The sequence below is a fragment of the Chelonia mydas genome, chromosome 12 (assembly GCF_015237465.2).
Source record: "Chelonia mydas isolate rCheMyd1 chromosome 12, rCheMyd1.pri.v2, whole genome shotgun sequence".
Lineage (NCBI taxonomy): Eukaryota > Metazoa > Chordata > Testudines > Cheloniidae > Chelonia > Chelonia mydas.
This window is the reverse complement of record NC_051252.2, coordinates 9,060,676-9,083,976: the sequence shown is the minus strand read 5'-3', so window position 1 is coordinate 9,083,976 and position 23,301 is coordinate 9,060,676. Positions and strand designations below refer to the sequence as shown.

The 23,301-nt window shown below is 42.2% G+C and overlaps 1 protein-coding gene across 6 annotated transcripts in view; it reads right to left on the bottom strand.

Annotated features, from left to right (window-relative positions):
- Window positions 1–19,218, bottom strand: part of MBTPS1 (membrane bound transcription factor peptidase, site 1) — a 45,174-nt gene extending 25,956 nt beyond the window's left edge. For 2 of the 6 annotated variants that reach the window (XM_037877450.2, XM_007053975.4), the window contains exons 1-8: window positions 19,072–19,218; window positions 9,497–9,996; window positions 8,431–8,688; window positions 6,819–7,022; window positions 3,695–3,805; window positions 2,359–2,468; window positions 1,784–1,900; window positions 523–590 (exon numbers count right to left, since the gene is read on the bottom strand). In XM_037877450.2, the coding sequence (XP_037733378.1) occupies window positions 523–590; window positions 1,784–1,900; window positions 2,359–2,468; window positions 3,695–3,805; window positions 6,819–7,022; window positions 8,431–8,688; window positions 9,497–9,683 (1,055 nt within the window). In that variant the 5' untranslated portion in view covers window positions 9,684–9,996; window positions 19,072–19,218. Of the gene's footprint in view, window positions 1–522; window positions 591–1,783; window positions 1,901–2,358; window positions 2,469–3,694; window positions 3,806–6,818; window positions 7,023–8,430; window positions 8,689–9,496; window positions 9,997–10,877; window positions 11,185–18,225 lie in introns of all 6 variants that reach the window. The other 4 variants (XM_043526520.1, XM_037877451.2, XM_043526519.1 and 1 more) reach the window with 4 other exon arrangements.
- Window positions 19,219–23,301: the final 4,083 nt, after the last annotated feature.

Genomic DNA, 23,301 nt, shown 5'->3' with positions numbered 1-23,301 from the left:
CACCAGGTTCTCTTTGTCTGTCTAGGGTTTGCAGCTTTGACAGCTGACACCCTGGGGTGAATTATTTCTGACAACTTCATTTACAGCAACTATTCAAGAAATCCCTTAAAATATCAAAACATATACCAAGAAAAGGAGCGATATTTATTTCAGTATTATTACATGAGGAGCCAAAAAGTAATCAATATATTTTTTAGAGATTTTTGCACTCCCTGAAGCTTGAGATTTGCATGCGCAAAAGTTTGTTGATATTGACAGGCAAACGTCAGTTTGAAGGACTCACTGACTTCTTTTATGCGTTTACATACTATCAAAACTGCTGAATTAAACAGCTGCAGCTCATCTAATTCAAGAATGTGCTCCTCAGGTTAAAAAAAAAAAATCTACAGTGGAAAAAACAAGCTGACTCATTCTCAAAAGACAGAATAATCTGTGATTTTTTTTCCCCCCCAAGAGGAGGTAGGGGATTATACCTCAGATACTTCAGGAAATTTTTAATCGAACGCTTTTAAAGAAACTTACCCATATAAAGGGCCATCATTGCCAATAGCAGAAACCATGATCACGTTGTTAGCTGTCAGTTCCCATACCTGCAAAGACAAAAAAAATAGACACATTATTTAAAGCAATGTACTGAAGCCAGAAAAATAAAGAAATAAATTACTTACACATGTACTGCACTGGTCTGACTACAACAATTTCCTTAAATCCACACTTTTTATTTTAATGGTACTTGCATCACACATACCATTGACACTTTCATTAATATAATTAGCAGTCTCAAAGAGTAAGAATAAACACAACTGTTAATGCAGGCCAAGATTTTCAAAAGAGACAAATGATTTGCATGCCTTCAACTCAGACATGTAATTTTTAATATTAAGTTATATGCTCAATAATCCACCAGTAATTGCACCCTTGCATAACAACATGTATATACTAGACTGTTGAGCCCTTTCCACCCAAATTTTCCAAGGACAACAGTAAACTTTTGATTGTCAAATTAAACTAAATTAGGATAATTTAGAGAGTGTTTAGAACAGTACAAATTATTTTCATGTGCCAAGCTACCTACTTAGCCCTTTCCAAAGCAGGTTTTTAGTTTTTGGTTCTTTTAAAACATTGTAATGAATTTAGTGCTTTTGAAAGATTGGTTCCTATGGCTGTCAGTCTAAGTCATATTTCTTCATAATTCAGGTACAGTTCTGCAGTTTTTACTACAGATGAATGTGGGCTTAACAATTTTTAAAGAAAAATGTAACTGCTAATTTTAAAAAGTTACTTTTCAATGCTGACTTACTTTGAAAAAGACTTGTAGTCACATATTCCAGCCTATTAACTCGACTTCTAATTAAATCAAGTTTCCTCATATAAAATTTGCAATTGAACTTCTGATAAATGGTTTCTGATTACAAAATTAACAGACCATTCAGGGGTAAATTTTTCAAAAGCAGCAATGGATTTTAGCCAACAACTTGCCATTTAAGTTGGTGAGAGTCACACTACTAAAACTTCACCACCTAGCACTTTAAAAACGTTACCCATCAGTCTGTATACTATTCTATTTTTTTAATAGAAATCATTCTAATAAAAATAGCGGTCAGTAAAGCACTGATCTTTTAAGCTGCTCTGCAAGGACAGATGCCTGAATCTGTGTAGAACTTCACTGATGCCAATGGAACTCTGCACAGTCATAAAGGTCTGCCCACACAGAACACATTTCAGAATTGGGACCCATGAGGTGACCATGCTAAATATATATGTTCATAGTTTTTGCACTTACCTTGTCAACAAAAGGATGATCCATAAAGTCTGGACCACCAATACTAAGGTTTAATACATCTATCTTCTTTAAGATGGCATAGTTAAAGGCATCCAGAAACCAAGATGTATAGGAGACCTGTTTATTAAAGCACAACAAAAGCAACCATTTAGAAATCAAATGAGAATGTAACAAAATAAAGCTAGGTATTAAAAGAAATAGAAATTTAAGGGTAGGAAACAAACAAAAGTAGAGTGCTGAAACAAAAAAAAACTATTTTGTTTTTTCTTTGGTATTTAAAATAAAAAGTTAATTTGATTTTTTTTAATCCTTCATTAAAATAACACTAAAAGTAAGAGGTAGTGGCCCCGCATGAAGTTGATTGTAATACCAAATTCTTATTTGAAAATAAACTCCAGGAGGCAATTCTAAAATCTGTGTAAATGTACATAATTCTGTTAAAAAAACAAACTCTTTCTCTTTACAAAAGGAAATACTTTAAAGTTCACGGGAATTAATAGTATTTGTAATTTAAGGGTTAATAATGTGTTATTCCAGAAAGGTCTGAATTAAAATAAAACATTTACGATATCTACCTGATTATTTGTGAAGACCCTAAAAATGTGCAGCTCTGCATTTGGAGCAAATCCCTGGCATTCCCGCATGCTGGCTATAACACCAGCCACAAACGTCCCATGGCCCAGACCTGTTGCAAATTAGTAGTAGTATAAAATTAATAAAATAAAATGTTAGAAGCCAAACCATTTCACTGTAAAAATTTTAAAAATCCAGACATTTTGTATGCATATTCAATTGCTTCTCTCTTTCATCCTTAGGAACATTTAAGTTTATTTAAAAAGCAACAGAAATGTTGGTCCAAGTTGAGAACTTGTTTCACTTTGATCTAAAATCCTTTGCAATAGATGTTAAGTGATTCCTACCAACAAGAATTTCTACAATTGAAACTGCATATATGTGGGGTGAAATCCTGACCTCACTGAAGCCAGGTTTTCCTACTGATTTTAGTGGGGAAAAAATCTCACCCATTAAATATATGATGTGCAGAAACAGAGGGAAAAGGATATCCTATAGACAGGAAATATTTTCTATCCCTCAAGTTTACTTGTTAAATATTTTGGTCAACTCTAAACAACACCTTTTTCCCCAAGTGTTTTGATTCGGCTGTTTCGGGTGTTTTTCAACCTTTGTGCATGTGTGGTTTTGCTTTTGTTTTTTTAATTGTCCAAATTTGAAATCAAAATACCATTCTGAATAAAAAATGGTTCATGAAGTTAAGTATTTGCATATCTGTAGCACTGGTGTATAAGATGGGGCAAATACAAGAAGACGAGAGACAATCATACAAAGGCAGATAAAAAGAAATGCAGAATATTGGCATGGATCTGCAGAGTTTATGCTGGTGCCACAATTTTACTTTTCCACTGAAAAATTATGTGGATTACTAATGTTTCAAGGAGAGCTGCCAAAACTGTGATAACTCACTAGATTACCTGAAAATGAATCAAAATATTATCCCTGATAACTGGAAAAAATTAACGCACTAAAATAAAAAAAAAAAGGGGGGGGGTGGAGGGGGGCAAGAAAAAAAAATGCTTGGGAGTTGCCTCACCCCCAGGTATTTCTACATTGCATTTCTGCTTGCATAACATTTGGTCCCCTAGCCCTTTCTTAAAATTCTTGAAGAAATATGGCATAGGACTCAGCAGAAACAACACAAAACCCTGGGAGGTGCTGAGCCATCCAGTGAATTTTGTGAGAGTTCAGAGCACTCAACACATTGCAGAATTAGGTCCATTACCTGGGAAGATATGTAATTCTAATCTCAAACAATTTTACTGCATAATCCAGGATGCAACACATGATGTAAAATACATAATCTATAGTTTCAGCAATGCTATATATTAAACCTACCATCATCCAAGGTTCTCTCATTAGTCCAGTTTGTTCTTTCTTTTACGTTTTTGAAATGTGGATGTTTTTCACTCAATCCAGTATCAAAGACAGCTACTCTTACACCAGCACCTATTTCCATAAAAGAGGATTGGTATACAAATGTATTTCCTTGATTTAGCATTTGTATCAGTTTATTCTGGAACATAAAAGGAGTCTCCTGTGTGCTTAATGCACTGCGTGTCTACACATTTCATGTCTTCCAAAACCAAAAGTCCTAGTTCACTCTAGAAATTCACTTAAAGAGCATTAGTTCCTTTCAGTTTCATAAAGGCAGAAACTAATTTAACGGAGTCTGGGGGGAAAAAAGTAAAGCTGATTTTGACCCCATGAGGGACTTGGATCAAGGTAAGTAGATCAACAAATTGATCTCCTTTTCACTTTTACCTACATACAAGTATAATTGAAAATTACACTTATATCTTGGTTTTTCAACAAAAATGATTTAGTATATTTTTCTAAAGAACTACTTTAAAAGAATATTAAGTTTACAAAGTGAAACACTTGAAAGGTCAGGAAATACAGAATATAGTTGCCTGTGCAACCTTAACTTTTCTTACATGCACGTATGTGCAGTAAAAGCTCTTTCATCCGACACTTCACCAACCAGCAAGTTCCATAAACCAGCATTTCTGATCCTCACTAAAAGTCCGGTTTATAGTGCCATTGATGCAGGACCGGCAGGGGGCTGGGATGTGGGAGGGGCTGCGGGGTGCACTCTGGGAGGGAGTTTGGGTCTGGGACGGGGCTTGGGGCACCAGATTGGGGGTCGGGGGGCACTCACCTCCGGCAGCTCCCCGAAAGCAGCTCCCCGTCCCTGCTGTTGCTGGCAGAGGCATGGCCAGGCAGCTCTGTAGGCACACTGCCTCTGTCCCCCATCCCCGAGCGCTGACTCTGCAGCTCCCAGCCCATTGGCCAGGAACTGCAGCCAATGGGAGCTGCAGGGGGTGGCGCCATCAGACAGAGGTAGCGTGCCTGCTTGCACAGCCGCCTGGCCGCACCTCCGCCAGGAGCAACAGGGCCAGGGAGCCGCTTGCAGGAGCTGCTGGAGGTGAGTGACCCCTCCCCTCCCCACATCCGACACCCCGAGCCCTCTCCCGGACCCAAACTCCCTCCTAGAGCCCGTGCCCCGGACCCCAAACCTCTCCCTCTGAGTTAACTGGCATTTTTAATTTACTGGCACCCCCGTTCCCCTAGCATGCCGGTTAAAAAAAGCTTTTACTGTATTATGAGAAAGTACCTCCACAAAAAACTTCCTTAAACTTCCAGCATAGAACCAACCGCAATGCCCACACAAAATACCTCTACATTACATCCAGAGCACCTACAAAATCCTCTGTATCAGTGGTTCTCAACCAGGGGTCCGGGGTGCTCTTGGGGGCCACGAGCAGGTTTCATGGGGTCTGTAAAGCAGGGCCAGCATTAGAATCATTGGGACCCAGGGCAGAAAGCCAAAGCCCCATTGCATGGGGCCAAAGCCCAGAGCCCCACCACCTGGGGCTGAAGCTGAAGCCTGATCAATGTAGCTTCCCGGGGGCCCCTGGCAATTGCCCCACTTGCTAACCCCTAATGCTGGCCCTGGCTTTACAGTTTTTGTGACACTGGTAGGTTGTGGAGTTTTTATTGGGGGGCTCAGAAAGAAAAAAGTTGACAACCCCTGCTCTATATTACATCCAAAGTCCAGCCATGGATCTCTACAGCAACAGCTAAAGTACAATATATTTTGCAGATGTATAGTAAAGTCTCTAATGTTATTTCCACATGAAAACCTGTGAGACTGGAATAAGGGTTGTGCATTTTGAATGCAATGTGGAGAAAATTTTGTGTTTGAATTACAGTTGGCTAGATGATGGAACTGCAAGGCAGCCTATTGTGCGGATGTACTGTGAGAACATTTGAGTAGCGTAAAGTTTGGGTGTTTAAGGTAACCTTCATTTGCATGCCTTAACTTGTGATTTCCTTGATTTTTTTTAGTGACTGTATTGGTATTTCAGTGTTGACAATTACTGACATAGCTATCAACATTGGTATTTGTTATCCTCCTTAGTTCACTACAGAAACTCAATGTCCCCTACACCTTCCACAGCTGAATTCCTTTCCCACATCCCCCAGCCCCAACTACCACTAACACAGAGACATGCTCTCTACCTTACATGTCACAACTTGCTCGTCACCATCTCCCCCTACCACATCAAGCTTTTAAAAGTTGATATATATCAACATCTTAAAGTTTAACGTAGCAGGGAAGCTGGGAAGGAAGGAGCAAGCATGTTGAGAAGTCGGGTGTAGGGGGACAGAAAAAAGGAGATGACATGGGTGGAAGGAAGAATTTGGAGCTGTGGGAAAAATTTGGGCTGTGTGTTCTCTTGCTAAATTAATCGTTTAAAAATAACTGATTTTATTTTTCAGCTAAAGAAAAGCTACATCGAGTCAGGTCTGCACAAATTCGAACAGTATGTAGTGCTTTCCATCAAGTCAACAATGTTCAATAAATGTATCACAAAACTAAGTACCTCTCAGGCCAGGTCTGCACTACAAACTTTTGCTAGCATACTGCATAACCAACCATATACTGGTTACGGGTGGGGAGAGGTGTGAACAGTGACCATCATGGCTCTGCTGGCAAAGCCCCTAGTATAGACAGTTATACCAGTAAAACTGCACTTTTGCTGGTATAGCTTATTTTGCTCCGGGGGGGCTGGAATAAGCTATGCCAGCAAAAGTGCAAGCGTTCCTAATGTAGACCTGGCCTCATTCTCTAGAGAATTCAGATCCATCTATAATGGATTAATAAATATAAAAAGGGAGCTGGTTGTGTCTCCTTATTACTACATGAGTATTTTTTTCTCACTTGTCTCAGAGACACTCCATTTTTTTTTGTTTTCTAGCCAGGCAGTTCATAGAATATCAGGGTCATCTAGTCCAATCCCCTGCTCAAAGCAGGGCCATTCCCCAACTAAATCATCCCATCCAGGGCTTTGTCAAGCCTGACCTTAAAAACCGCAAAGGAAGGAGATTCCACCACCTCCCTAGGTAACGCATTCCAGTACTTCACCACCACCCAAACCAACAGAAAAAAGCATACCTGTATAACCCATCTGCCAGAGCACATCTGCCTGCAGGGTTTGAGCAACTTGCCGTGGTATAGCTCTCAGTAAACGCCTGCTTGAATGCCTGCCTGTTGCATGCCAAAATCCAGAGCCTAACGATAGGCTTGCTCTTCTCAGAGGACGAGATGACTGCCATTTTTGAGTCCATCTGGTTTCATTGCACGGCAATGTAGGATCAGCTAGATAGGAATTGGATGGAGAGAAGAAAAGTGCAAAACATTTTATTTTCTATACTATGAAATATATGAACAAGTTATTAGTACACTTTAGCCCTACTGTGAACAAAAATTTTAGATAGAAAAATTTTCACTTTTCAGACATTTGTCTAACCTAAATTTTATTTAAATCCTTAATATAGCCTCTAAATACAAAAGCTCCATTCTAAAAGCTAATTACTACAGCTCCTATACTGAATATATTACACACATTTAACTTAAGCATGTGAATAGATTAACTGAAGTCAGTAGGTAAAATCCTGACCCCACTGAAGTCAGTGGGAATTTTGCCCATTAAATCCCTAGTAGATTGAATCTATAATATACTGTGTTATGTCACTACAGAAAATACAGCCTTTAAACCAACTTGAATCCTTGATCACACCTCAGAATAGGTATTCTAAAACAGAGATAGTTTCACAATTAATGGGACGAGCCTTTATCAGAAATAAATCATAATGTCCAGAAATCACTGCATTCTCATTTGTATAACATACTCCTGGGGGAATTCTGCACCAAAAAATTAAAAATGTTATGCCAAAAAATTAAAAATTCTGCACACAATATTTTGAAATTCTGCAAAATTCTGCATATTTTATTTGTCAAAATAACACAATATAATCTCTTCAGTTTCAATCATTTTGGTAATTTATTTCAAAATACCTGTCAACAAGTATGTCAACAATACAGACAACAGCAAAAAAGATTTCCCCAGGAGTAGAGAGTTAAAGAAACCCCTACTACAACCCAGTTCCAGGTGGGGGTTGCTGGAGGGAGCTGTGGGGCCCTCAGAGCCCAGATACCTGTACTCCCATCCCCACAGAGCCCAGCTGCAGGCACTCCCCCAGCCCAGACACCCATACCCTCTTCCCCCAGAGCAGAGCCACGGAGCACCTCCCTGGCCCAGACACCCACACACACACCTCCCCACAGAGCCCAGCTGCAGGGCAGCCCCCGGCACAGACACCAGCACCCCCAGGGCCTTTACTCCACCCAGCTTCTTTATTGTCCCGCCGGGGACATGGTGTGGTGCAGCCCTGCCCTTCCTCATCCTCTGCCAGAGCTGGCTAGGTCTCCCAGGCCCTCTCCTGTCCCCAGGAGAATGAGGATCAAAGAGTGTGCAGCCTCCAGCCCTGCCAGGCTGGATGCTCTGCTCACTGCAAGCTGGGATCTGCAAGTCCAGCAGCCCCGAGTGGCAGCCATAAATTCTGCAGGGCAAAAGGGAATTCTGCAGTCCGCAGTGACGCAGAATTCCGCCAGGAGTAATAACACTAGTTTTGTGGGACTGGAATAAAGCTTACAGATTTTTTAAAAATGAATTTAGTGCCACCAGAGATTAGGAACAGCTCTTTTGAAGGATGACTTTACTTACGCTCTGAATACTTGAGAGAGCGAAATACTTTCCGCTGGGGGGTTACTCGTTTGATGTTTGGGTGGTCTTCTAGTGTCAGTACTCCATCCTTCTGTTTCTCTTTGATCTGGATCACCTCAAAATCACTAGGGTAGTCACTGGCTGGGTTGTTGCGAGGTACAATCCTCCAGTTCTCTATATCACTGTTCTTCAGTGCGCTTGAAATAAATTTACTTCTAGCTTTAGCTGTAAAGTATCCATTGAAAGCCACAATATATTCTGCAAGCAGAATACCACACATTAGAAATTACATTTCAACCAGACATTACAATAGGCACATCTATACCACCACCGAGATCTGAATCTTCCTCCTTATTATCAAAACAAATGTCTCAATCTCCCAAATGAAAATATTATGATTCCATTATTAAGAATATTATGGTAACTTGGATTTATGATTTATATAGGTTATGATTTTCAAAATAGTCTAGGGGTTTTAAAACACGTTAATTTTAATGGAAGATACCATATTTGTCTAAATACGCCCAGACTGTTTGGAAATCCTCATACATAGGTTAGTTCAGAAACTGTCACAAAAAAATAAAATAGTGAACACTTTGTTTTATATGGCTTTTTTGCTGTAGAATTTGTAAAACATCCAGAAAAAAATATTTAAATTGACTTTATATCTGCATTTTGATGTGTATTAAAAATAAGCCAACTAATGATGATGTCAGAGACAAACCCGTCCTCTCCAAAAAAAACCCTTTTTAACTATTTGGAACCATCATATTGTGCATATTTTTAGCCTACATAATCCCATGATATTTTTACCATTATCTTGTCTTCTACTCCCACCCGCTCCTATTATTTGTCATGCTTTCTTTATGTATCTTGTTTTCAGTTAGACTGTAACTGAAGGGGAAGGGGACGGGGTCTTCCTATATGACTGTAAAGGACTTTGCACAACAGGACCCCATATCTGATTGAGGTCTTTGAACACTATGTTAACACAAATAATACATAAATCATCTTCAGCATGTATCTAAGCTTTAAACACATTTTAAAAAACTGGATTCTTTATTACCATGTTCTACTACTGTCGACGAGAATTCCACTTTCAAAGTAAGACGAGAGCACCCAGGACATAGGTGGGCCTCATGAGAGGAATTTCCTAGTCTTGTACCCAGGTGTTTTTTGCCGCAGAGTAAAATTACAATCAGGATCAACCAGATGTTTGCAAACTTCATGGTCATAAGAGAATATGATTTCATTCCAAAAATTCCATATATTCAAATGACACGTTTTCGCTTTATAAATTAGTTCAATTTTGTATCAATAAATGTTGCCTTTGCTGTGCTGTTCAACTGGATAGTCTCAAAGTTTTGTCCAAGTTAAGCAAAAATCTAGATTTCATGGTTTTTTGAGGTTAAGCCTAGTAAACAGGCTTATTTCTTTCTACGTTTTTTCTCCATTTTGGATTAAAGGATTCTCTCACTCAGAATGTGATAGCTGAGTCCTGTACTCCATTTTATGATGGGAAAGGTAAGCCCAAGGTAGAATTAAGCAAGTTTTTTGCAATCCAACCTGTAAAATAAACAAACCCACCAACAAAAATAATTAGATTTGTCAAACATACAAAAACGTATATTACAACAATAACTGACATTCAGCAATTATTATTGGAGAGAAACCATTTAATTCTAAATTATGCTTCCCTTGATTTTTAATTTTAATTTCTTTCATTTTTGTAGTTTTCAAAGCTGCTGACAAAGTCATTATAGGATATGTTTTGTATGTACTTATTAACAATTGTCTCATCATTCATTTTTGTACAACACTAAACACAATGGGACCCAATCCTGACTGAGACTTATGGGCACTATCATCTAACATTATTATTACATAATATTTATATTATTATGTGTATTACTGTAGCACCTAGTAATGATAGTATAACATGTATTAAATTGAGAAGTGTTATGGAAAGGATAATATGAAGATATAAAATAAGATATTTTTGTTTTATCAACAGGATTTTGCACATACTGAGTTGAAGGCACAGTCAAATTTCACATCAGACATTATGTTTGATGGAAATTGAGGCTAAAGGAATGTAGTGATGATAAATCCAGCTTCATGTTGTCCATTCTTATGCAAGAGCAGACCTTGGCTTATACTTTTGAGTGGAATTTTTATGGCATTTGTCTGTCAAGAGTCCCCTAAAGGAATTATTACTTCGAGGTATTTGCTTGTTTTTCCTGAGTGAAGGTGTGTTATAATTCCAAATGACAATAATTTAGTAGACAGTATCACTGGGGGGATTTCAGTGTAACAGGGACTCTGTGAAAATGCTTTTCTTCTGAATCTAGGCCAGCTAGGCACTATAATATACAATACATTAGTATGAATTTGTTATTCAGAAAACTCACTTTAAAAGCAGCTAAAATCCTAAATGCTACACTGACATTTTAAATACTTCACTTGGATTTAGGGATGAAGTAATAGGAAATCTTGGATGGACAGCTCTGCCGTCCCAACCAGAGGTAGTGAGAAGCAAGTCATTTCAGGACACCCAACATCCAAAATTTTTGATCTGAGTCGAGTTAAAATACAGCACAGTAAGTGACAAGCTACGACAACTCCATGCTGGCAATGCAATTTGTCCTGCTCCAGGCGAGTATCACAGCTCAGGATAACAGTCTTCATCTGGTACAAATAGCACAGCTGCATCATATCTTAACAGATCGAGCAGAACATGGCAACAGGAATCTACTGAGGTTTCCAATAAAAAAGTAGTTTAATAGTATAGCAGTTCATCAAAAATGCAGTCCAGAAATACCTGTGGCACTCAATGCAGGGAGCACCAGATGACACACAAAGCAAGAGGACAGAGACCCACCCCATCCTTACTGCAAATGAGCCATTCAGCACTCATGAGAACCAAGAGGCTGAAGATAGTTCATTATTTCCAGTTCCTTATTCACCATACCATCTCCTTATTCATGGGTTCCCATTACCACATTCAAATAACAAAATTATTTAAAAATATATCAATGTCTGATTAATTCTTTGGAAATTTCATCTAATTAATTTGATAAAATTTTAAATTAATAATTATTTATCAATTAAATAATCAAATACGGAGTTGGGTTTTGACTGACTATATGTGACAAGATAAGTCTTGGTCACCCCAAGTGAAGGTAGCCTTGAAGGAAGAACTGACTGCAACATCTACCAGACTGCAGTAACACCCAGGCAAAACAAGATGCCTCTGAAATAATATCATGTAATATAGCCCATTTGTATTTGCAGTACATTGCTATTTCACCTTTCAAAAAGCATATGTACATGAAAGCTCAGCTGTACCTAGTATTGGATTTTCAGAGAGTGGGTGTATGTAACTTACACCTCGATGTTACAGGTTAAGGCTGTGAGTTTGATTCCGTGACTTTCCGTGACTTCTGCAGCGGCTAGTGCAGCTGCTTCAGGGGCTGCCCAATGAGCTCAGGCAGCCCCTGGGCCAGTCGCACCAGCCACTGCTGGGGCATTCTCAGGTCACTGCCCGCCCCCGCAGCAATAGGAGGAATTTGGGTGGGGGACTCGGGGGTCAGGGCTGGGGATTGGGGCATGGGAGGGGCAGCGCTTACCTTGAGGGAGCTCCCGGGACATGTCCCTCCCTCAGCTCCTAGCGCTGCCTCTATCCACAGGCACTGCCCCCGCAGCTCCCATTGGCCACTGTTGTTGGCCAATGGGAGTTACAGAGCTGGCAGCATTCGGAGCTAGGGGCTTAGGGAGGGACATGTCACTGCTATCCGAGAAGCCAGGGCGGGAGCCTGCCCGCCCCGCCAACCCTCTGCCCCAGCACCAGCGGGGATTCCAGTTTGCTCGCACCTGCGGCGCTTCCCAGACCCCCCACCAGCAACCGCAGCACTCCCAATCTTTACTCAGGGGTATAGTACAAGTCATGGATGGGTCACAGCCTGTGCATTTTTGTTTACTACCCGTGACCCGTCCATGACTTTTACTAAAAATACCTGTGACTAAACATAACCTTAACTACGGTTAGCGGAGATGCTAACAGCTGAACAAAGCAAACATTTCACGTTAGCTGGCCTTACTTTCTCCACATACTAAGAGTAACTGGTCATCAGCTGAGAGAACAAAAAGCCGACTATGACTTTGGTTGGGCTTTAATTCATGCTATTACAGAGGTTATCAGCAAGATAACTCCTACAAGTTATCTCAATGCTTGTTTTAAGTATGTACTGGGAGAGGGCAAGCTGATTTTACAATATTACACATTTGCGTAGTGCATATGATTAAAATAATAATAATATGTGGACATTTAGCTAAAGTGAAAGATTTCCACTGATTTCTTGTATGCTTCTGCATTCTGTAAAATGGGAAAACAATGCATGAATGTAGTGAAATGATTAGCAGACTCAGCATAATTTTCAGTACAGCATATTTTACTAGACAGTGCACTAAAAGAGGTAGCACAATGTGTACAGAAAAAACAGATATTCTTCACTTAAAACATTCTTGGATTTGATCCTGAAATAGTGATTGAGTGTAATGAGGGAGCAACTTGCACAATTCAACTTTTGTTAAATTGATTCCATCACCTAGTCTCGAAAAAGATGATCAGGAGAATGTAAATTCTCCTCCAGCCACACATTAGGGTACTGAATTTCAGGAAACACTGTTCAAGTATGTCTCAATATGACCATTATGGATTGGCAATGTGCTATATGCAATAAAATGACCACTAACAAGGGACAGTAATACCACTGTTGAAAACTGGTTCAGAATAGTGAAAAAACAAGGTCTGAATGACAAACTCCTTGAAGAGCTCCAGAGTTTGTGGAAATTATGAAAGACACAATTAAAGGTAAACTATGTGCAACTGCTATAGGCATCTTGCATAACTGTAACAGGAAGGAGAAGTCCCCAAGAAGAAAGTAGCTGATGTTGTTGCTGATTTAGATATTCCAAAGCCTCACACTGAAGTTGAGACCTGAAATAAATGTCCACATTCAACACCCAAGAACTGAGACAAATATTTTAAGGCTCCTCAAGGGCAGCTGTATAAACCAAAACATTGGTTGTCCAGTCCTCAACAGAGTGGTGTGGCCAAACTGAAGAAAGGCAAGGTGATATTCACCAACACATGCCCAAGGGATAATCTACTGTACATCATTAATATGATAATTAAAAAATATCAGGCAGTAAAACCTGAGGTTGAACTATTTCAAAATAGAGATGAAGTGCTGCAAAGGCTACTTACAATGAGTGAGGCATTTAACAGCAACGGGAATGCAGGGAAATTATGATAGCTTACACAGTTTCAGAAATTTACAGGAAGGAGTGTGTGGGATTGCTATGGAAGGGAAGGAGATACGGCGACTTCCCACCTCTCCTATTTCTTTAGTACAACACAGTACTCTACATGTTGTAGTTCAGATTTCCCTCAAAAAGAAAATGAAACAACACTACATAGTGTTCGATAGATATATATTCTCACATTATATAATGTCCCTCTACCAAGCATCAATGATAGTAATTTACAGATAATTTTTCAAAGACAGACTTTCATTTGTATGCAGTTGGGTGGTTTGGGCACTTGCCTGGGGTGTGGGAGACCCAGGTTCAAGTCCCTAATTCAGAGTCAGACTCTCCCCTGTGAAGCTGTTCCACTTTGTATAAATATTTGTATTCCATTGGCCAAACAGAGAGAGAGAGAGACTCACTCTGTGCTCACCCAGGTCCATGTCCCTATTCAAAACCAAACAGAGAAGAGACTTGAACCTAGGTCTCCCACATCCTCAGCGCCCTTGTTGGATCATATTAAAGAAGTTCTGTATTAAAATCACAAATGAGTTTGATTCCCCATAGTTTAAATTCCAGGGTATTACTAATTAAGAGGTCTCTTGGTTTTTGGTACTGTTTCTCTCCCTCTGTGTGTGAAACTTGCAAGCTGCTAATTGTGTTAGTACATTCTAAGACAGAGTCTGTTCTCAAAGCAATTCACAGAGACTCAAAGCAATACTCTAACAACAAAAACAGCACCCAGAGACTCCCCGCCCTTTTGTTGTATTAACAATTGTGATTAAAATAGAGATAGAGGATGTATGTGGATGGATGCTTGGTGTGGATAATAACTGAATGATCAGGGAGGTGCCAGCCTAAGAATCCAGTGTCCATCGGCTGAAGAAGGCGTCAAGTGGAAATAACCAGAGGACCCCCGGAGGGCAGACTGGAATCCACCCAACAGCCTCAAGAATGGGAGAATCAAAGAACAAGATAACATCTTGGAGCCGTCAGGAATGTGCCATCTGCTGATTGATTCAGCAACAGCATGATGCAGCAATTCCCATAGACTGGCATAGGAAGAAATTCCTATAAAAATAGACTCTAAAAAGTGAGAACTTTGGGGTCTGATTCTGCAAACCAACTTCCAGGAGCATCAGATGAGCATCTGACAAGGCCCTGCTCCCTCCTCATGTCCAGGCCAGCTGGCCAGTGGCTTGGCATGAGCAACTCTAAGGCTGGTAACTATGATAACAACTTTGCAGAACCTGTGTGTGTGTGTGTGTATGAATGAATGTGTGAATAAATATGAGATTGAATGGAATGTTATAACTATAACTAACTGCTTACTATGATAACAACCTTGCAGAACCTGTGTGTGTGTGTGTGTATGAATGACTGTGTGAATAAATATGAGATTGAATGGAATGTTATAGCTGTAACTAACTGCTTACTATGATTCTTTCTGTATTCACAATAAATGTGGTATTTTGCCTTTTTCCCTTTAATAAGATCCTGCTGGTTTTTATTTTATTGGTATAACACCCTAACCTCCAGATTATTGGCTGTACCTGTGTTTCTCTTTTTCTCTGTATTTTTCTGCAAAATATTTGGAAAGATCTTGGTTTTGTCCAGATGCAGAAGGAAACCAAATTATGAAACCTTCAACTTCTTTTTGTGTGAAGGAAAATCCATTTTCTGGTCTGCTGTAGTTAGAAGGCGCTATGTAAAATGCAGTGTTGTCCTAAAACAAATGTGCATTTAATAACCTGACTATTGTTGCTCCTCCATAATGAGTTTGAAAATGTTATAAAAACAAATACACACTTTACAAACCGAAAAATACGTCTTTTAACAAAATTAAGTGAAAATTTTGGTCAAAATTTAAAAGTCTTCAACTTGTCAAATACACAAATCTTATTTAAGTCAGTCGAAGCTTTTGAAAATCAGGTCATTTTTACTGTCATGCATAAATGTGCGTTTGTAGCATAACTTCCAATACCAAAGTTTAAAACTTTGTCCTATACTACACCATTTTGCTATCTGTAGCACATTTAAACTAACTAAACTGTACATGTTAAGTAAGCTTATTTTATGTACTCTAATTCATTGATAATATTACTTTGGCCTGGTCCACACTACACGGTTAGGTCGATGTAATGCAGCTTACGTTGACCTAACTGTGGATGTTATGTACACTTAAATTTCGCTCCTGCTGATGTAACTGCCTCACTACGCTGACTTTATAACACCACCTCTCCAAGCGGCGTAGAGTCAAGGTCAATGTAGTAAGGTAGACACTGTGTTACTTACATTGATTGTTATTGGCCTCCAGGAGCTATCCCATAATCTCCCCCGCCCCCCACTGCTCTGGGAACACAGGAGGTGTGGATCTCCTGGGTCTGGGGGGAGGGCGGCGAGAGGCAGGCACAGCTCTGATCCAGCCATAAAAACACTGACATCTATTATTAGATTGCTTGGGGCATAGACGAGAAGGGCTACAAGAGGGACCACCAGCAGTGCTATGTGAAAACTAAGCTGTGGCAGACAAGGGAGGCCAACAATCGATGGAGCCAATCAATTGTGTATGGAGCCACAAATATGCTGCTTTTACAAAGAGCTGCATGCCATCCTCTACAGAGATACCACCACCACCTCCAAAAGCCCCATGGATATTTTGGAGAAGCCTGAGTCACAGATCCCCACCGTGAACAGTGAGGAGGAGCTGGACGAGGACGAGTGTAGGGCACAGGTGACCAGGGGAATCCAGCTGGGCAGCGAGCCAGGACATGTTTTGACTCCACTGCAGTCTAGCCAGTCCTGACAGTCGAGCATGGGGGAGCCTGATGCAGGGGAGGGAACCACTGAGAAGTATGCAGTTTGCTTTGAAATTACAGTGGTGGAACCTGCAAATTAGCAAGACACATCTGTCGATTTACTCTCTTTTACTTGTGCTAAAAGAGGTAACGAAACAAACAAGAGAGGTAGTATTGCTTTCTGCTTTTCATTCCCCTCTAGAGTTAGGCAGAGGGGGCCATACGAAGCAATTTGTTTGTATGTACTGGGATGTCCTGCGATATATACCACAAAAATAATATGAAGAAAAAGCATAGGCACATTTGACCCCCAAATAACCTCGCGTATTAACTATGTACAAACGTAGAAAAATTAGCTGAATGCATGCTGCAGTTCTGATTGGTTTCTGATGGCTTGCAGAATGCAGTGAGCACCTCTAGAGGAATCTCATTTCTCTTAAAAGGATATTACCCTATTGTAATGCACTAAAATTAGTTGAACTAGTGAGTGACTTTAGTGTTGCTTTGAGACTTGTACAGTTGCAGTGTGGCTTGGTACACTTTGATTTTTTTAGAAATGGGAGAACTCTTCATTTGTGGTTGGAATATCTCCACTTCCTTAGTCATAACTAAGACTGCATGTCTGTCATGGAGGTCATAGATTCCATGACTTTTGCAGCAGCTGGTGCGGCTGGCTCAGGGGATGCCTGAGCCAGGCAGCTCCTGGGCCAGCAGCAATAGTTTGGGTGTGGAAGAGGGCTCAGGGCTGGAACAGGGAGTTGGGGTACAGGGCGCTTACCTTGGTGCAGGGATGGGGGGCTCCCCAGAAGTGGCCAGCATGTTTCTGCAGCTCCTAGTCAGAGAGCACCACCCCCGCAGCTCCAATTGGCTGTGGTTCCCAGCTAATGGGAGCCGTGGAGCCAGCGCTCGTGGCCGGGGCAGCACACTGAGGGCCCTCAGCCTTCCCTCCCCCTAGTAGCTGCAGGGACATGCTGGATGTTTCTGGGGAGCTGTGCAGAGAGCCTGCCTGCCCCATCAACCCTTCCCCACCCCCAGCGGGGGTCTGGGGCCACCCCCCCAAGCACCCGCAACATCCACAGATCATCCCCCCCCCGAGCACCCGTGGCCCCCCAGCCCAAGTTGTACTTACAGGTCACGGGCCATGAATTTTTGTTTACTGCCCATGACCTGTCCATGACTTTTACTAAAAATACCATGACTAAAACGTAGCCTTCGTCATAACAAATGTTGGGACACAGTCATAACAAATGTCTTACACATTTAAATTTTGACAGGTTTCAGAGTAACAGCCGTGTTAGTCTGTATTCGTAAAAAGAAAAAAGAAAAGGAGTACTTGTGGCACCTTAGAGACTAACCAGTTTATTTGAGCATGAGCTTTCGTGAGCTACAGCTCACTTCATCAGATGCATATGCATCCGATGAAATGAGCTGTAGCTCACGAAAGCTCATGCTCAAATAAACTGGTTAGTCTCTAAGGTGCCACAAGTACTCCTTTTCTTTTTTCTATTTAAATTTTGATAAGTGTAGCCATTTTTCCTGTTCTCAGTTTGTTTAGGAACCTTTATGTGTAATCACAGACTTCCTAATATCTAGTTGTCTGTATAATTTCTGTGAGAACATTACAAATGGATTTGCGACACTAGTTAAATACTTTAGCTAAAGAGGTACAATATTTGGGAGAGTTTACCTCAGAAAAGAAGCTTTTGTTATGGATACAACTTATCCCAGCTCCTTGAGAACCATCTGATGGTCACTGGGATGGGCCACTTTGGGTGGCCCAATATTTGATTTGTCCCACATAATCAAAACCCAGCTCCGTATTCAAGCACCACTTAACTGTAAAAGTGGGGTGAAGGAGCGACTTGGCAGCATACTGCACAAGAACAAAGCTTTGGGATGGGGGGTGGCATGCCCCACCTCCTTCATGACAGTCTGACGTTGTTGGCCACAGGACCACGTCACTTGGGGTGTCCCACAAAGCATTTTGTCATGTGCATTCAAGTTGTTGTTAACTAGCTAATTACTAATTCTGATTATCCCAATGTTAATTTGATGACATTTCTATAAAATTAACCTTACCCTGATATTTTTTTAAATAGTTTGGGCCCTTGAATAAGGAGCTGGGGAAATGGAACCAAACCAACTCCAGACTCGTTGAGAGCTGTATGCCCCTCCCCCCAGAACCCCCTCCTAAAAACAACCCTACATGCCCCCACCAAGTAGCTCTGCAGCTTCTTCACCCCGCTAGGGCTGCGCTGCAGGTCCCTCACCTCATTAACGCGAGACCCCCTGTTCCCATACATGCCCCCTATGGTTCCCTCATGGCCCCGCTGGAACTGGGGTCACCCCCTCCTCACACACACACAGCACCCCCATAGCTCTCTCCTAGCCCTCGATAGCTCCCCACAGGGCCGACCCACGTTGAGCTCCATCACCCCACGCCCCGGGTGACGCGCCGCCTCTCGAGGCGGGCCAAGGCTCCCGCCTCCACCGCAACACCCTCCCTACGGCACCGCCCCTCGCCGCCTCTAACCGTCTCTCCCCCGAAGCGCCGAGTCCAGGGCCTCCACACGCCATTTTGAGCGGTGTTTACTAACAACGTCTCGCGAGAAGACGGCGGCCAGCAGAGTTGGGAACATGACCCGACGCTCAACGTCGGGGGCGAAGGGGGCGGAGAAGAGGAGAGGCGCATGCGCAAGACTCCGGCGCCCTTAACCGGGCTGTGCGTCTGCCTCTGCGTCCGGAGTCTCGCGAGGCTTGGTGCGGGATACCGGAAGAAGCCGGGAGAGGGCTTCGGCGGGTCTTTCAGGGCGGCTGCGGGTCACGTGGGCGCGTGGCAGCCAAGGGCCGCTGCCCCCGTGTCCTCTCGGGAGCTGGTCTGTTCGCCACGCTCACGCCGCCCAGGGTGGGAGGATCCAGTGACGCCAGGCTGTGGGGGGCCTGAGAGGAGATCGGCTGGTGCTGGGGGGGAGGGATTTGCGGGGTGTAACGCCTGTGGGGGTGCTACAGGTACGTCAAGGCACCCAGCGCGCTGGAGGGGCATCTGTGACTGGGGTTAGGTAGACCTGTAAGTTACGGTTCACGGGGCCTCCCCGCGAAGAGACCATGTGGGCACACGCCCAGAGAACGTGTGTGAGAAAAGAATAGCGAAGTCCTCGAGTAGACGAGGGAGCTCCTGTCACAGAACATCAGGGTTGGAAGGGACCTCAGCAGGTCATCTAGTCCAACCCCCTGCTCAAAGCAGGACCGATCCCCAATTTTTGCCCCCATCCCTAAATGGCCCCCTCTAGGATTTAACTCACAACCCTGGGTTTAGCAGGCCAATGCTCAAACCACTGAGCTATCCCTCCCTCCATTACCGGTTGTAATGTTAAATCCAGTCCTGTCCCTTGGGGAAATGCACTTATATTCATTCCTTAACTTTCAAGAAGCAGGTGCTCTAGAGTGGCTTGACTGACATTAGGAATTTCAAATAAAATTAGTCTTCCAGGAGAGGCAGCCGTATTAAATTTTCTATCTTACCTTTAACTGGCAGGGGCTGGAGGGCTATTCAAAATAAGACCAGCATTGTTCTCCTCTGACTTCTGGAGAGCAAAGGCTCCTGCAGATGCATATGATAAACAGCACTGCAAGCTTCTCCGTTGCCACTATACTTTAAAACTGAGCTGGAAGGACCACTTCTGGCAACGAGTAGAGCCCTGCAAATACACGGGTATCTGCTTTAGATCTGTGGATGTGGATATCCGTGGGACCATTTCTGCAGATACCAGCGCGGATGCGGATACAAATTTTGTATCCGTGCATGGCTCTGAGGGTAAGACCGGGTGAGCAGTGTAGAGGAACTGGGGCGCGGATCCTCCACCTGCCCTGGGTGAAGGGCCTGGGAGGCAGGGACAGGGGCTGCTTCGGCCCCACACCCAGGGCAGGTGGAGGGTCTGCCACGGCTCCCACAGCTACCTGCCCAGCTCTTACCGTGGCTGGGCTGTGGCTCCCAACTGCCCCTGGCAGCTGTGGGGAGCGTGGGTCGCTCCACCTTCCCTGGGCAGGGGGCTGCTCGTGCCCCACTCAGGGCAGGTGGACGGTCTGCCGCAGCTCCACACAACTGCCTGCCTGGCTCTTACCATGGCCGGCTGCGGTTCCTGGCTGCCCCCATCTCTGGCCAGACCTGGGTTGGGGAGAGTCGTGCTGGCAGCTGTGGGGAGCCTGGGTCCCTCCACCTGCCCTGGGTGGGGGGCTGCTTGGGACCCCCACCCAGGGCAGAGTCCACTGCAGCTCCCCACAGTTGCCAGTTCTTTCCAACTGGGCTCTGGGGTCAGACTGGCTGGCTCAGAGCCTCAGTCCGGCCTCCAGTGTAGAGCCCTGCAAATTCATGGCTATCCACAGATAATTAGCCCCTCTGATGCTGCTAACACTGATGGCACAGTTAGGAACTAATATAAACAAATAGTTGTGGTGTATTGTGCAGTTTAGACCCTTAGTCATAGCAGAGTGTGTCACAAATGTTTTAATTGTTAGTCCTGCAGCTCCAATACACCTTAATAGAGCAAGCTAGATTCTACTGCCGTTCACACATAATCAGCTAATTATATTTAAGCTAGCAACGATGCACAGGCTGGGGGAATGGAAACAACTTTCAGCTCCTACATGAGTCTTGACTGGTAGTAGTTAAGAAGAAAAGTGTTTTCTTCAGTCAATTGAGCACATTTGATCTGGAATTAATCACAAATAGTGAGTGGCAATTTTAGTCACGTGACAAAGTAGATTATTATAGCCAATGAACACATTAGAGAGTTTTTATTTGACAGTATAGGCAGTTTCATATACATTGTATGCCTTGGAAAGCTGTACAAAGATGCATTATATACAGTGTGGTTAACTAGAAAGCTTTCATTTCACTTTATCGCTTGTAAAGGTGGATACCCCTCTCCCCTTTAAATAATTTAGTGATTTTAATTCTGATGAATGTCAGAAATTGATGGCACTAGCTAAAGCAGGAAATCACCGTAGAAAAGACACAGTGCAAGGTTCTTCGCAGTCCTATCCCAGTGCAAGATGTGCATTATTTTGCAACACAGACAACAGCTACTTGAGACCACCAAACTCATGTCACAAATGATCAACTGAATTTGTCTCAAAAGGGGGCAACCTAGTCCATCCTTAACCTACTATTTCTCTCACTTATATCTAATTCTTTGTTTTTAAGTGCTCTGACTTGGCTGTTTAATTTCTACGGAACCTTTATTTGATGTTGCATTCACATTATATTTATATCACATTCCTTTTTTAGTAGTTGATACTTGTGGTATTTAACTTGATTTCAATTACTTTTGAAAAGTTTGTAGCCATTAGATGCATATGCCATTTGACTTTTATAAAAATCAGTACCATAAGTTAAACTTCTGATTTAATATATTTTTACATATAGTTTGAGAGTGGGCAAAATTAAAAGAGTTTGTTTATTCACAGGTCACTGACTAGGACCCCAATTCCTGCAAAGACTTATGTGAATAGTTGGAGTATCAGCCTATTCATATGCTTAAAGCTGAACATGTGAAAATTTTTGAAGAACCAGTCACTTTTATCAGTTTTTTCTTGAAGACAAAAGTTTGTCTTTCTTTAATTAAAGGTGTAGTTTGTGTACACAATTTATGCATGTACCCACAGTTATCTAGATTAATCTTGTTAATGAGCACGAGTCAATACCCAAATCATATAGGCTTATATGAAACAGACAAATTAGAGTTGTTAGAGCCAACTGAATTTCACTCTTGGCAGTAACTCAGTCAGCCAATCACTAAATTAGCATTGCAAATATACTGAGTCATAAAGCACTTCATAAAAACCTGTGTGAGGTTTCACAGTATGAACTGTCTGTATATTGGATTTTAAAGGGATCTGACCAAAAATACCACAAGATATGTTTTAGGATTAGCCACCTTGTAACAGATTTGTAATTAGTCGCATCAGCACCCATCCTTTATTCAATTGGGGCTGAATTCTAATCCCCCTATACAAAGTAAATATTCAGGCTTTGCACAGTGCACCTACAGTAAGTGGAGTTGGGTGGTGGGGGAGAATCCTACTTTCCCAACCCACAGCGGGCATGAAGGAGTCAGTTCTATTTTGCAGCCACAACTGCATCATCTGGGCTCTATCAGAGGCTATAACCTGCTATATGCCCTTCACCCTGGGGTTCTGGGCAATGGATAGATGTAGTTCTTGGACCCATGTGAACTCTCTCTCTCCATGTTGCTGCCATGAAGCACTGCTCTGCTGTCCAAGAGGTGCAGAGTACTCCTGCATGGCCTGCCTCCCTCCCTCCCACAGTGGAGCTGTACATTGTTCCTACTGCTCTTTAGGCCTATATCCCACACAAGAGGTTGGCATTGAATACAGGGCAAATCATGTCATCATGGGTAGTAGATCTATTAACACAAATTAGAAGATATCCACTGCTCTACCAGATACTACATGAAGTTTCTTCTACATCATTATTCTATATTTTTAATGGTCTCACTGTAACAGTTAAGGGGGTGGTAATACAGAATCCTAATGATATTACATTGAAAACTGAGTGAAATCTACTGTGCACAGTTCAGATTCTGGTTTAACATGGGATTTATATCTAGACAACAACAAATTAGCACATTTGACTCCCAGAAAATTTAGCTTTTGCGGTGAGTATTAACACCATAGTGTATGACAACAAGGTGGACAGAAAATAGTAAAAAATGCTACTAGCTGCATAAAAGCAAGTGTTAAC